Source organism: Saimiri boliviensis, chromosome 13, assembly GCF_048565385.1.
Source record: "Saimiri boliviensis isolate mSaiBol1 chromosome 13, mSaiBol1.pri, whole genome shotgun sequence".
Classification (NCBI taxonomy): Eukaryota; Metazoa; Chordata; class Mammalia; order Primates; family Cebidae; genus Saimiri; species Saimiri boliviensis.
The window spans coordinates 31,924,501-31,940,811 of NC_133461.1; the positions used below are offsets into that span (position 1 = coordinate 31,924,501).

General features: G+C 36.9%; 1 protein-coding gene across 1 annotated transcript in view; it reads left to right on the forward strand.

The window, feature by feature from the left end:
* LOXHD1 (lipoxygenase homology PLAT domains 1) overlaps positions 1-16,311 on the forward strand; it is a 187,982-nt gene that overhangs the window by 48,000 nt on the left and 123,671 nt on the right. The window contains exons 7-8 of the mRNA XM_039463738.2: positions 2,501-2,624; positions 5,263-5,513. Of these exons, the coding sequence (XP_039319672.1) occupies positions 2,501-2,624; positions 5,263-5,513 (375 nt within the window). The remainder of the gene's footprint in view (positions 1-2,500; positions 2,625-5,262; positions 5,514-16,311) is intronic.

A 16,311-nucleotide genomic window follows, 5' to 3' on the forward strand; every position in this document is an offset into this window, starting at 1 on the left:
GGTGCCCGCCACCATGCCTCACTAATTTTTGTATTTTTAGCAGAGACTGGGTTTCACCATATTAGCCAAGCTGGTTTTGAACTCCTGACCTCAGATGATCTGCCCACCTTGACCTTCCAAAGTACTGGGATTACAGGTGTAAGCCACCACGTCTGGCTACAATGTAATTTTAATGACCAAAATAAGTGTTTTAGATCTACCATGACTTATTAAACCAATCTCCTTTTGTCAAATATTTCTACTTTTTCCTCAAAATTATTATACTATATTTTATGCTATATACTATGCTATTATATAACACATAAAATGTATATTATGCCATATAAGTTGAACATATCTTATTGAAAATGCTTGGGACAAGAAGTGTTTCAGATTTCAGATGTTTTTGAATTTGGAATATTTGCATATACATAATGAAATATCTTGGGATGGGACCCAAGTCTAAAATTTGTTTCATATACACCTTATACAAGTAGCCTGAAGGTAAATTTACATATTAATTAATAAGTTTTTACATGAAGCAAAGTTTTAACTGTATTTGGACTGTGATCCATCATATAAGGTCTGGTGTGGAATTTTTCACTTCTGATGGGTTGTCCACACTCAAAAAGTTTTGGACTTTGGAGCATTTTGGATTTTAAATTTCAGATCAGGGATGTTCAACGTGTGTGTGTGTGTGTGTGTGTGTGTGTGTGTGTGTACAGTATACTATTATACTATAGTGCTGTGACAAACATTCTTGTAGCTTATCTTTATGTACATCTATGATTATTTCTTACAGTACATTCTCAGGAGTTGGTGAAAGAACAGGCAGAATTATAAGAACTTTGATCTATTTGCTGCTGTATAGTTTTATTTTTCTTGATACCCTTTCTTACTTAACTTAGCTATTTTTTAAACTCATCTTATTGCATTTTCATTGTAGTCTCATCTGTCTTTAAAGATGTTTGTTCCTATTTCATAAGGACTAAATCTTCTTATATTCTCTTAAGCACATCAGTTGAATGGTATGAGTTCCTTTGGTGTGTCCTGTATTAGGTCCTTTCTAGAGTTTTGCCCTTCCTCTTATTCTTTGAAATGATCTTTTCTGTCTTTGATTCAAGGATTTGCAAGGCCTTAAGTTGGTGTTTTCCCTTTACCCAACCTTAAATGAGGTGGGACTTGTTCAGACTTGGTATCTGGCAATAGTCAAGGTGCCCCTGAAACATAGGGCATGCCTGTTAAATCTCCAGTCTTCTTCCTCTCCTCTTCCTCCTCCCACTTATATTTTTATTCTTGGCTCCAGTTAGGTAATAACTGAGCTCCGATCTCACATCCAGGGTTGATTGGAGGCTCTTAGTCCAGTTCTCAGATCCTGGATGGCACTGTCCTGGTACAGCTCTGCCCTGTTGTGATGGTTTCTTTTCTTACTCCTATTACCTGCGTCTTTGATACAAGTTGGTTGCATTTTATGCACGAGATGCATTCCTAAAAATCTATATACTTTGAAATTCATTTGAGACAGAACTTCCTGCAAGAATAACGTAAAGTGGAGGGTTGTACACTTGGAATATATAGAGAGAAAACCGTGAAAGTGTGTTTTTGTTCTAATACTTTCGTTTTTTTACAGTATTATCTTCAACGTTTTACAAAGCTACCAGGTGCTTGCTTGGTCTTGGTAGCATTTTATCATCTTAATCCTGTTCTAAAGTGATTGATTTTTAAAAATAAATTTTATTGTGTATATTTAAGGTCTATAACATGATGTTATGATATATATGGATAGTAAAAAGGTTACCCCCTGCCCACATTGAGTTATGACTGGAGGACACATTGTAGCTATTAAAAATTCTACTTATCTTAGAGTGAGTTTTCAGTTGGCTCTTCCTGGCACATTTCAGGAGGGCCCCTCAGCTCTTTGGTGTCTTCTAGAAGGCACACTTATCTCAGCCTCACTAACTTAGCTCACATGGGAGTCCTTGAGGAAGGCTTCACAGATCCCATTAGGCTTAGTGTTGGTGGCTGATGTTTCCTGACCTGATCACAAGATCCTAGGATTCACTGTACCTGATGTGGGGCTTGCAGTTCCCCTGGCATGGGCTCTGCTTCTTACCAATAAGGTCGGAATCCCAACCTTCAGCCTGTGAGGACGGTGACGGTTTTGCTACAGTTTGCAAATCCAGGCTTCCAGTTCTTGTGACCAGTCTCACAGGGCACATGCTGCCAAATTTTTTGCTTCAATTTTAAAAACGATCTGCAGCAGTGGAGGGAGCAGTGGCTTAGTAATTCAAGGCAGAAGGTGATTGCCAGGCATCTCTGCATGATTCTAGGTTTCACCAGGTTTCCTGGACACTGTTGTGTCCTTGTGATAAGCTTTCCTTGGGCCACGAAGGAGATATCAGTATATTCTCAGAGTACACTCAAGTGATTGGAAGATTGGATTAGATCTCCAATAAGGTCTAATCTAATAAGACCCTCACCAACACTTATTTATATCCCTGCCCACTCTTCTCCTTTCCAGATTGTTATTGAAGATATTGGGAACAAAAGAAAATATGACTTTCCCCTTAACCGCTGGCTGGCCTTGGACGAAGACGATGGCAAAATCCAAAGGGATATCTTAGTGGGCGGAGCTGAGACCACAGGTAGATTTGAAGAAAAGGACGGCTTTTTGGGTATTTCACTTTCTGCCTAAGGTATCTGTGGTGCTGGAGCCAGCTGGGTCTGCAGACAGCATTCCTCCTGCTCCCGAAACTGTTCTGTCCCACTGGGTTGCAGCCTGGGGGCTCTGCTGCTGTCAGAGGATTTGGGGGATGCTGTTAAGCAGGTAACTGCTCAAGGCAAAGGAAGGTATCCATAGGACGAAATCAGAATGTGAACATCTGATAAGCATGTATGTTTCCCAGGACATTGATTTACTCTGAACTCTTCCTAATATTGAGTGCTTAGTACATGCCAGGCCTCCTTCTTGGTAGGTACCTGACCCATATTGTGTCCTTCGATTGTCACAACCACCCTATAAAGTAGGAACTGTTGTTGTTCCCATTTCACAGGTGAGGAAACTGAGGTATATGGAAGAGCCTTATTCAAGGGCACACAGCTGGCAAGTGATGGATTCAGGATTTGGTCTGCTTCCTAAAGCCCTAACCTATATAAATTCCACGGAATACTTTTAACTCCCAGCATGGCAGACACAGTCATAGATGTTATAGAAAATCAACATTGATATTGTGCACATCTGAGAACATTCTCGGCCGCAGAACCTCCCATGACTCACCATGGGAGAAAATCCATGTTCTGTACTATACTGTACAAATTGCTCCACAGTTTGGCTCCATTTATCCTATCCGCAGTCTTCCCACACTCTCTTTCCCACTGCACATTCATACCTTCCATTCTCCCCTCCACCTCATTCCCATGCCTTACCTCTCCCCTCAACTTCCTGCTTGCCTTGCTCTTTCTCTCTCTCTATCCTTGGAACCTGCCTTATCCTCATCCTGCAAAGCCTTTTCTCTTCTTTCTGCCTCTCAAATTCCTGCTTCCCAGTCACTGTCTCTGAGCCCTCTCTGACCTTCTCTGGCCTGGGTAACTTCTCCCTTCTTTTGCTTCATGCATCCTTGGCAGACCTTTATTGCTGCTGTTTAAGAAACTAAATGCTCCTCTGCTCTAGTGCTTTTCAACCTCAGCACTGTGGCCTAATCAATGTGGGATGTGGCACGAGTGATCTGCAAATAAAAGTTTGCAGCTTACTTAAAAATATACTCGAATAGAATTGATACAATCCCATTTAATGTGTGAATATTCCATGTCTCCTAGTGATAGAAGAAAGGCATAAATAATAGCAGCTGGGAATTGCTTGTATCCTAGGCCATGGAAGTATGTCTGATGTGAGAACAAATTTGTCCATGCATCTTAGATAAATAAAGCTCAAGACCCAATTTTTCTTTTTTTTAGAGCAGTGGCCATTCTTTTTTATTTATTTACTCCCAAAGACCTGGCATCTACTAAGCACTCAATGCTGAACAAAAGAAAGTGTAAGTTTAAGAATGAATAATGCACCTATGTAGTTACATGTATTATCACCCAAAGAAATTTGAGATTTTTATTTCTCTGATGTTATGGGATAAGAGTGTGGGGTATGGTAGGGTAAGGGGTGCTTGGGGAAATTAACAAGGCTTAAAACGTCAACTGCCTTAGACCCCAGAACAGAATTAAAGAATGTAGGCCAGGCCAGGCACGGTGGCTCATGTCTATAATGCCAGCACTTTGGGAGGCTGAGGTGGGTGCATCACTTAAGGCCAGGAGACCAGCCTGGTCAACATGGCAAAACCCTGTCTCTACTAAAAATACAAAAATTAGCCAGGTATGGTGGCACATATCTGTATTCCCAGCCACTAAGGAGGCTGAGACATGAGAATCACTTGAGCCTGGAAGGCAGAGGTTGCACTGAACTGAGATCACACCACTACACTCCCGCCTGGGTTACAGAGTGAGGCTCTGTCTCAAAAACAAACAAATAAACAAACAAACAAACCAAAACGTAGGCCAGACCTTAGCAAAATTGCCTGTCCAAATGTTTGCCTTTGGTGTTTTCTCATATTTCGCCCTGTCTCAGAGTTTAATCTCCCTTTGCTAGTTCTTCCTCCAAATTCCATGTCTTCATATTGCCCCCTGGTAGACCAGAACCTCAAATGGCCCAACCCACAATGTTCAGTCTCTCCCTCACCCTCAGTCCTCCCTCACCCGCAATCCTCCCTCACCCTACCACATCAGGCAGCAAAGGAGGACATTTATGTCCTCTATTAAAAGTTATGTTTTTAAGTTATCAGCAAAAGAGCAAGCTAAATGAATCAGATAGCCCTGAATATAAGTCTCCATTAATGGAGTTGACTATTATAATTAGATTAGACATAACAGAATTCATCTGGCAGCTATTAATAATGTACACATGGTAATTATCATTAATAATAAGTACTATTCTTAGCCAACCCGAGTTCCTCCTTCTCTTTGTTAGTTTCCTGTAATCAGCACTGACAGCTTCCTGTAATAATACGTGCAGTTTATTCTCATACTCAGATGCATTGACACACAAACTCTGGAAAAGATGGAATGAGGTCGAGGGGGACATTAGATGGCACCTGGAGGAGGAGGACATGATTGGGAAAGAGGATGTGTGGAAGAGGAGGGCTTTGGGGGTGATGTAACCAGGAAGGAGAGGAGTGGGGTGGGATACTATGATGCAGCTCACATTGAACACTCTCTTTCCTGTTGTTCCCACACCAGCTATTACGTATATTGTCACCATCTTCACTGGGGACGTACGGGGGGCTGGTACCAAATCCAAAATCTACTTGGTCATGTATGGGGCCAGAGGAAATAAGAACAGTGGGAAAATCTTCCTGGAGGGTGGTGTGTTTGACCGAGGCCGAATGGACATCTTCCACATCGAGCTGGCTGTCCTCCTTAGCCCCCTGAGTCGAGTCTCCATCGGGCATGGAAATGTGGGTGTCAACAGAGGCTGGTACTGTGAGAAGGTAAGGGATGCCCCCAAGGACAGCCTTCCCTGATTCAACCCCTTTCCTCTTTGACTTGCAAGTACAAACTTTAACCTGAATCCAACCTCCTCCTCCCTCTGAACTAGTAACACGGCACATGGGCAACCTCTTTCATTGGGAATTTTGGGTGTTTATGTGTCCATGTGTCTTGTCTCAAAGGTGGTCAAGTACAGGGCTGTTCTGTATATGAGTCCAGGGGCCGAGCAGGACAGGTTACCCAGAGGCATTCAGTTGGTAGTTATGATTATCCTGATTCCTGGTGTAGTGTTTTACCTCAGCTTATAAATTTTTCAATCAATAAGTATTTTAAAGTATATGTTTGTATTCTGGAATACATATACTTTAAAGAACATACGTTAATAACTGTAAGACATAGACAGTGTTAAAAAGCAAACCTCAATTTTGTCTACCACACGGATCGAGAAATAGAACATTGTCAATGCTCTTGAAACTCCTGTGTCCTACAGTCATATAGTCCTCTTTCCCTCAAAGGGCACATACTATCATGAATTTTGTTTATGTAAACTAGTATTGTGTGTAACTGGCAATTTTTTCTTTCTTTCTTTCTTTCTTTCTTTCTTTCTTTCTTTCTTTCTTTCTTTCTTTCTTTCTTTCCTTCTTTCTTTTTCTTTCTTTCTTTCTTTCTTTAGACAGTTTCATTTCTATCACATATACTATTATGAATTTTGTTTATGTAAACTCGTATTGTATGTAACTGGCAACTCCCTCCCTCCCTCCCTCACTCCCTCACTTCCTTCCTTCCTTCCTTCCTTCCGTTCATTTTTGTGACTCAAGCTGGAGTGCAATGGCATGATCTTGGCTCACTGCAACCTCCACCTCCCAGGTTCAAGCGATTCTCCTGCCTCAGCCTCCTGAGTAGCTGAGATTACAGGCATGAGCCACCATACTTGGCTAACTTTGTATCTTTAGTAGAGTTGGGGTTTCACCATGTTGACCAGGCTGGTCTCAAACTCCTGACCTCAGGTGATCCGCCCACCTCAGCCTCCCAAAGTGCTGGGATTACAGGCATGAGCCACTGTGCCTGGCTGTAACTGGCAATTTTCACTCAATATTATGTTTTAGAGATTTGTCCAAATGGTAACAGAAGTTGTAGTTCATCCATTTCCCTGCTGCAAAGTATCCCATTGTATGAATGAGTTACAATTTATCTGTCCATTCTTCTGTTGATGGATATTTTGGAATGATTTCTTGATTTTTACTGCTATAAGCAATGCTGCCATGAAATTCTTGTACATGTATTTTTGTAGAAGTGTGTAAGAGCTTCTCAGAATGAAAGTGCTAGGTCACAGGGTAAGTAAGTTTTCAGCTTTATAGGGTAATTTTTATTTCCAAAGTATTCTAGATTGTTTTCCAAAGTAGTTGCACCATTTTACTCTCCTGTCAGCTATGTGTAAGAGACATTTTGTTTTATACATTCTTGTAAATACTTGGTATTGTCTGAATTTTTAATTTTTACCATTTTGGAGGTTGTAAAATGATCCTGTTGTGGTTTTAATTCTTATTTTTATGATTAGTACCAAAGTTGAATATATTTTTAGTTTTTTATTGGCCATTCGTGTTTCTTTTTATGTAAAATGTCCATTCATGTCTTTTACTGATTTTTCTATTGACCAATCTATCTTTAGATTTATTTTTAGGAGTTTTAAAATTTAATCTGAACATTAATCCTTTGTTGATAATGTATGTTCAAATATTTTCTCATAGTTTGTGAGGTTCTTTGAGTAAGATTTGCAAGTACCTAGTTTATCAATCTTTTCCTTTTAGACTGATGCATTTAGTATTATTGAAAGAAATCTACTTATCTCAAAGCTGTGAAGAAATTCTCCTATATCATTTTCTAAAAATTTTAATTTTTCCATTTATGTTTTTAAAATACTAGAGATTGAATTTTGTGAGGGAGGAATTCAATTTTATTTTTTTTTCATGTAGATATTCAAATATTCCAGCAACATTTATTGAAGGGCTTTTAAAACTTGACTAAGGTTAAGAATCACCTGGAATTCTTGTTAGATTCCTAGGCTCTAATTCAGACCTAATGAGTCAGAATTTCCAGGCAATCTGGATATTTAGCAAATAATATAGATAATTCTTATCAATAAGTAAGTTTTGAAAGCACTGATTTACTAAGTAGTAATTCATTTCCCACTGTTCTGAAAAGACATTTCTATCACACATAAAATTCACAAAATGCCTGGCTTTGCCACTGAGCTTTCTAGTCAGTTCTATTCATTTATTTAGTTTATTTCTGCACTAATAGAACACTAACTATCTTCATTTTTACCTTTATATTGTCTTGGTATCTGCTAGGGAAAATTTGTCCACCTTATTATTCTTCCTCAAGAATGTCTTGACTGTTAATAACCATTTACCCTTCCACAGAAATCTTTATTTATTTATTTTGCCACATCCCTTGAAGAACAGTGTTGAACAGAATTCATTTGGACCTACAGATTCATTTGAAAGAACTGATATCTTTACTATACTGGCTTTCCCTATCTATGGAAATGATATACTTCTTAAAATTTATGTCTTCTTTAATATTTTTCAACATAGCTTTATACTTTTTTGATAAAGAAATTGCATGCCTGTTAAGTATGTTTATAGAGACCTTATAATTTTTGTTACTATTAGAAATGGCATCTCTTTAAAAATTTTATTTTCTAATTATTTGTTGCTGATATAGAAATAGAAGTGTTTTCTGGACATTTAGTTTACATATGGCCATTTTGCTAAACTCTATTATTCTGATAATGTCTCAATAATTCTTTGTTTCTTTTTCTGTAGGAAGTCAAATTGTCTGTATATGATAATAGTCCCCCCCCCCCCCCAAAGCTTATAGTTCTTGTTTCTTTTTTGTTTATTTGACCACATGGCCTAAGACCTACAGTATAATGATGAGTCGTAGGATATCTTTATTTTGTTTCTGATTTTAAGGGAGCCACTTCTAATGTTTTATTTGGTTGATTTTTTTTCAAGTTTATGGTAGACATTCTTAGATTAAATTTTTAAAATTCCCTTCTATTTCTCTTTTAAAGAGAGTTTTTATGATGAATTGATGTTAAATTTTATCTAATGCTTTTCAGCACTTAGTTGTATGGTCTTTCTCTTACTCAATAAGTTGGAACACTAATATGACTACATTTTCAAGTGGCAAACTACTTGCTTTTTTGTAAGTCAAACATGGAGATAATAGATTGTTTTACGTGTTTTTAGAGTTATTAACATTTAACATAGAATTTTTCTGTCTGTGTTCATGAGTAACATTGGCCCCTTATTTCTTGTACAGTCATGGATTGATTTTGATTCTAGAAGAAAATAGGAATTATGTTCTTTCCTAAAAGAGGGTGTATAAAATTGCAGTGATATGTTTCCCAAATTTTTGGTTGCAGTCTCTTGCAAAATTATATAGGTGCATGTGGTGTGTGTGTGTGTGTGTGTGTGTGTGTGTGTGTGTGTGTGTTTGTGCATTTGTGTGTGTAATAGTACAGATTTTAAAAAGCAGAGTTTTTGTTTTATTTTGATTTTCTTTGCTGGTTATAGGAATATTCAGGCTTTTTATTTATTATTCAATCTGTTTTAATGAGCTTTTTAAAAGAATTAATACAGCCTGGGCACAGTGGCTCATGCCTGTAATCCTAGCACTTTGGGAGGCCAAGGCGGGCAGATCACAAGGCCAAGAGATTGAGACCATCCTGGCCAACATGGTGAAACCCCATCTCTACTAAAAATACAAAAATTAGCTGGGCATGGTGGCACGCACCCGAAGTCCCAGCTACTCGGGAGGCTGAGGCAGGAGAATTGCTTGAACCCGGGAGGCAGAGGTTGCAGTGAGTCGAGGTCTTGTCTTGCCATTGCACTCCAGCCTGGCTCCCAGCGAAGGAGTGAGACTCTGTCTCAAAAAATAAATAAATAAATAAATAAATAAAATTTAAAAAAATTGTATGTTTATAAGTTATCAAATATATTGGCATAAATTTATACACATACAATGTTCTCTTATTTTTAACAACTGATGCATCTTTTATCCTGTAATACAATTGTGAACACATTTTTATATATTATTCATCCCTTGTTGCTTTTAAAAATATGACTCTTACAAAAAGTTTATTTAGCTCTTTGAAATAACCAAGTTTTGCTTTGTGTACTCTGTTTTAATTCTATTCTCTGCTTTATTGACTTCTGTTCTTACCTTTATCTCTGATTTCTCTGGATTTCTTTTGTTGTTATTTTTCTAAATTCTTAAATTGGATATTTAGCTCATTAATTTTTAGCCTCCATTTTTTCTCATATAAGCATCTGATACTATCATTTTCTCTCAAAGTAATGCTTTAGCTGCATTTTGTATATTTTATAAAATAATTTTATTCAGTTTAATTATATTGTTTCATTTTTAAAAAGCAGCTTTGTTGAAGTATGATTAACATAAAATACACACTCTTTTAAAGCATGTAGTTCTATGAGTTTTGATAAATGTACACGCCTGTGCAACCATGACAAGAATCAATATATAAAATGTTTCTGTCACCCCAAAATGCTTCCTTGTGCTCCTTCACAGCCAGTACCCACCACTCTAAGTAACCACTAATCTGACTTTAGTCATTAAAGATTAGTTTAGTCTTTCTAACATTTAATATAAATGAAATCATTTAGCATGCAGTTTGTGTGTGTTTGTGTGTATCTGATATTTCACTCAGCATAATGTTTTGGGGATTTGTAATGTTGTTTCATGTATTAATAACTTATTTTTTATTGCTAAGTAATATTCCATTTTTAGGATATATAACAATTTGTGTATCCATTTAATTGCTGATGAACAGTGGGGTCATTTTCAATTTGGGAGTGTTACTATGAATAAAGCTGCTATGAATATTCATGTACAAGTCTTTGTATGGACATGTGTTTTTAATTTTGTTGGATAAATACCTAATAATAGAATTTTTGGATCCATGGTAAATATATACTTTTTAAAAATTCCTCCAAACTATGCAGCAAACTACATTGCTATGTGTGTACCTATGCAACAATCCTGCATGATCTGTACATGTACCCTAGAACCTAAAGCACAATTTAAAAAAAAATTCCTCCAAACTGTTTTCAAAGTTGCTGCATTGTTTTGTATGCCTGCCCATAATATATGAGAATTCCAGTTCTTCCATATCCTCATCATCACTTGGCATTGTCAGTCTTTCTATTTTTAGATATGCTCGTGGGTGTGTAAGGGTATCTAATTGTAATCTTAATGTACATTGCTCCTGATGACTAATTATGTTGAACTTTTTTTTAACGTGCTTATTGATCATTTGTACATATTCTAGGTGCCTTTGCTTATTTTATATTTTTAAATCTTATTAAACTGTAAGAATTCTTTACATATTCTCAATACAATTTTTTATTAGATGTATCTGTGTATCCATATCCCCATCTCTCTCTCTCTCTCTCTCTCTCTCTCTCTCTGTATGTGTGTGTGTGTGTGTGTGTGTGTGTGTGTGTGTGTGTGTGTGTGTTTGTAATCTCCCACTGTGTAGCTTGCCTTTTCATTTTCTTTCTTTCTTTTTTTTCTTTTTTGAGACAGAATCCTGCAGTCTCCCTAGCAGCTGGGACTACAGGTATGTGCCACCATGCCCAGCTAACTTTTGCATTTTAATAGAGGTGGGGTTTCACTATGTTGGCCAGGATGGTCTTGATCTCTTGACCTCATATTCTGCCCGCCTTGGCCTCCCAAAGTGCTGGGATTACAGGTGTGAGCCATCATGCCCCGCTCTGCCTTTTCATTTACTTAACGATGTTTATTGAAAACCAGAAGCTGTTAATATTGTTGGAAGGCAATTTATCAATTTAAAAAAAATAGATCGTTTTGGTTATTTATTATTACACTAAAAATAATTGCTTGTTTTGGTTATTTATTATTACACTAAAAATTATTTTGTAACTCATTATTTTGTGACTCATTGATTATTTTGAAGTATGGCTTTTAGGTTCCAAATATGTGTTGTTTTATTATTCTTCATTTTAAATTTAACATCATTCTATTCAGAAAACACAGTCAATATAATGCCATTTTTAAAAAAATGTGTTGCAATTTACAATGCATATTCAATTTCTGTACTGCCTCAAAAATTGAATTTAAACATTTAATTTTATTTATTAAATTCGGTTTGTTACTTTTGTTATTTGAATCTTGTTTTCTTACTAGCATTTTGTCTGTTTGATCTATTAATTACTAATAAATATGTGTTAAAATATCTACTTTGTGTGTGTGTGTGTGTGTGTGTGTGTGTGTGTGTATATAATCTCTACCACTATTGAAATATCTACCACTTTAGTGGTACTACAACTAATTTAAAACTAACAATTTTTGCTTTATGTAGTTTAAGGCTATGTTATTAAGCATAGAATTATTATAGCCTCCTATACAATCTGATACTATTTATCTCTGAACTGGCAAATTTAGTCTGCTTATATTTATTGTAATTAATGATATATCTGTTCTACTTTTACTGTTTCTTTTTTCTTCTTTTAAAATTATTTTGGGTTGACTGTTTTTCCCTATTTCCTTTTTCCCCTTCATAGTGATTTTATTCTACATACTTAATATGGGAGACCCTAAATTTAATTGATATCTCTACTCTTTTTTGGGGAATACAAGGGCCTTAGAAGTCTCTAATGGTAATAATTCTTCATGCTATTTTTGCCTAGTATTTTACCTTCATTTTAAATTATTTTAAAATATACACATTAGATATCACTGTTTTATAGAGTTGTTTGTTCAGATTTAGCTACAAGTTTCCCAGTTCGTTTGCTTGTCACTTCTTCTTGAATCTAAGACCTTAGTTCTGGTGTCAATTTTCTTCTTCCCGAAGAACACCCTTTAGAAGTTCCTTTGGTAAAGGTTTATTGTTGGTAAACTCTGATTTTGTTCATTTCAAAAATGTTTTTTACATCATTCTCATTCTTGAAAAATAATTTTAGGGTACAAAATTCTATACTGAGTTTTCCTCCCCAGTGTCTTCTGGCTTCTGTTAGTCTAATCGCCATTATCTGTTTTTTCTACCCTGATGGTCTTAAGATCTTGCTTTTGGTATTCTAATGCTTCTTTTCAATGTATCTACGTGTGCATTTATTACTATTTATCCTGACTGTGACCAAGTGTATGGTAACTATTTCTTGGGTGAAACTATTACTATTTTCTGTGTGGAGCAAAAACAAAGAAGGTAGGCTTCTCTTTGCAGATTTTTCCCTACCTACCTTTTGTCTAAAGGAGCAGTCCTTCAAATATTTCTGCTTATTCAGTGTTTCCAGTTTAGATTCTCCATTTTGTAAAGCCCATGTCTAGTCTCCTGCTTCCTCAAGTGGCTATTAATTTCCTGGTCTCTGAGTGCCTAGGATTGTCTTTTGCTTCAGGGCAGCACCAACTTTAGCATTCACATTTGCCAACTCTCTGGGTTTCTGCTTACTCTGAATTTTACTGATTCTTGTGGCTTCTCTGTAACCCCCTGGCAGCTCAGCAATGTATATAAAGGGATACTTCCCATTGCCTATGTAACATATGGCTATTTTGTGGTGATGAGGGGTTTTTCAGACAACCTAGTTTCTGGATTACCTAGTCCAGAAGGAAACATTTTAAATATATGAATTACACTAATTTTTTAAAAGAGAATGACAAAGTAGTTTTTTTTTTTTTTTTTTTTTTTTTTTTTACTTTAGGTTCCAGGATATGTGTACAGATCATGCAGGGTTGTTGCATAGGTGCATACTATATCTGGCATTTCTCCCCGTGTTATCCCTCCCCACCCTTCACACCCCGCACTGTCCCTCTCCTAGCCGCACCTCCAGCTGTCCCCAGTGTGTGATGCTCCTCTCCCTGAGTCCATGTGTTCTCATTGTTCAATACCCGCCTATGAGTGAGAATATGCGGTGTTTGGTTTTCTGTTCTTGTGTCAGTTTGCTGAGAATGATGGTTTCCAGATTCATCCAAGACCCTATGAAGGATACAAGCTCATCGTTTTTTATGGCTGCATAGTATTCCATGGTGTATATGTGCCACATTTTCTTTGTCCAGTCTATCATTGATGGGCATTTGGGTTGGTTCCAGGTCTTTGCTAATGTAAACAGGGCTGCAATGAACATATATGTGCATGTGTCTTTATAGTAGAATGATTTATAGTTCTTTGGGTATATACCCAGTAATGGGATTGCTGGGTCAAATGGAATTTCTATTTCTGGATCCTTGAGAAATTGCCACACTGTCTTCCATAATAGTTGAACTAATTTACACTCCCACCAACTGTGTAAGAATGTATTTCTCCACATCTTCTCCAGCATCTGTTGTCTCCAGATTTTTTAATGATCGCCATTCTAACTGGTGTGAGGTGTTATCTCAATGTGGTTTTGATTTGCATTTCTTTAATGACCAGTGATGACGAGCATTTTTTCATATGTTTATTGGCATCATATATGTCTTCTTTTGAAAAGTGTCTGCTCATATCCTTCACCCACTTTTGAATGGGTTTGTTTGTTTTTTTCTTGTGTATCTGTTTTTGTTCTTTGTATATTCTGGATATTAGCTCTTTGTCAGATGGGTAAACTGCAAAAAAATTTTCCCATACAGTTGGTTGCTGGTTCACTCTAATGATGGTTTCTTTTGCTGTACAGAAGCTCTGAATTTTAATTAGACCCATTTGTCTATGTTGGCTTCTGTTGCCTTTGCTTTTGGTTTTTTAGTCATGAAGTCCTTGCCTATGCCTATGTCCTGGATGGTTTTGCCTACATTTTCTTCTAGTGTTTTTATGATGTTAGGTTTTATGTTTAAATCTTTAATCCATCTGGAGTTAATTTTAGTGTAAGGTGACAGGAAGAGGTCCAGTTTCTGCTTTCTGCACATTGCTAGCCAGTTTTCCCAACACCATTTATTAAACATGGAGTCCTTTCCCCATTGCTTATTTTTGTCAGGTTTGTCAAAGATCAGATGATTGTAGATATGTGGTGTTGTTTCTGAGGCCTCTGTTCATTCCCATTGGTCTATGTCTCTGTTTTAGTAGCAGTGCCATGCTGTTTTGATTACTGTAGCCTTGTTGTATAGTTTGAAGTCTGGCAGTGTGATGCCTTCCTCTTTGTTCTTTTTGCTTAGGATTGTCTTGGCTATGCGGGCTCTCTTGTGATTCCATATGAAACTTGAAGTGGTTTTTTCCAGTTCTGTGAAGAAGGTCATTGGTAACTTGATAGGGATAGCATTGAATCTATAAATTACTTTGGGCAGTATGGCAATTTTCACGATATTGATTCTTCCTAACCATGAGCATGGAATGTTTTTCCATCTGTTTGTGTCCTCTCTTATTTCCTTGAGCAGTGGTTTGTAGTTCTCCTTGAAGAGGGCCTTTACATCCCTTGTTAGTTGTATTCCTAGATATTTTATTCTCTTTGTAGCAATTGTGAATGGGAGTTTGCTCTTGATTTGGTTCTCTGTTTGTCTGTTATTGCTATATAGGAATGCTTGTGATTTCTGCACATTGATTTTGTATCCTGAGACTTTGCTGAAGTTGTTTATCAGTTTGAGAAGATTTTGGGCTGAGACGATGTGGTCTTCTAAATTTACAATCATGTCATCTGCAAATAGAAACAATTTGACTTCCTCCTTTCCTAATCGAATACCCTTTATTTCTTTTTCTTACCCAACTGCTCTGGCTATAAATTCCAATACTATATTGAGCAGGAGTGGTGAGAGAGGACATCCTTGTCTAGTGCCTGATTTCAAAGGGAATTCTTCTAGCTTTTGCCCATCCAGGATAATATTGGCTGTAGGTTTGTCATAAATAGCTTTTATCATTTGATAACACATTCCATAGATACCTAGTTTATTGAGAGTTTTTAGCATGAAAGTTTTTGTCTTGTAATCATGTGGTTTGTGTCTTTGGTTCTGTTTATGTGATGGATTATGTTTATGGACTTGTGTATGTTGAACCAGCCTTGTATCTCCAGGATGATGCCTATTTGATTGTGATGAATAAGCTTTTTGATGTGCTGTTGCATTCAGTTTGCCAGTATTTTATTGAAGATTTTTGTGTCGATATTCATCATGGATATTGGCCTGAAGTTTTCTTTTTTGGTTGAGACTCTGCTGGATTTTGGTATCAGGATGATGTTGGTCTCATAAAATGAATTAGAGAGAACAAAGTAGTTTTTGAATACCCTCAGGACAGTTATATTTAACAAAACAACAAAATGAACAAAATCCTGAGATTAAAAACCACAAGCTCTAGTAAAAATACTGTATCTTTATGCTTACCTAACCTTTAACCTTCCAGAACCAGAACTTTTAACATAGATTTTTAAGCGCTGACTATACATTTAGAACTATGTTCAGGGGACCCACAGGGGTGAGAAAATACAACCTCAGATTTTTAGGAGTTTGTTACTTCTTAAAAAGATAAAACTAACCAATACACACTTAACAACGAGAGAACCATTCGAGAGTAAACGAGGAAACATCTGCAGGATTTGTTGAGAGGAAAGAAAGACTTGTAAATAAATTGTTGGTAATTATACCTTCCTGTGCCCTCAGCTCGTCATGGATGCCCTCCAACTTTGCCTCTATATAGGTCTACTTCTAAATACGTGGTCATGTGTAATCTTCAGCATAAATGGTGGAGTGCAACAATGGATCTCAGTGGACCTCAATCATAAATAGAAATTCTGAGGTTCTTGCTGATGAGCAGAAAAAATCCCAAAATGACAATTAGTGTCAGGAATACTTACATTC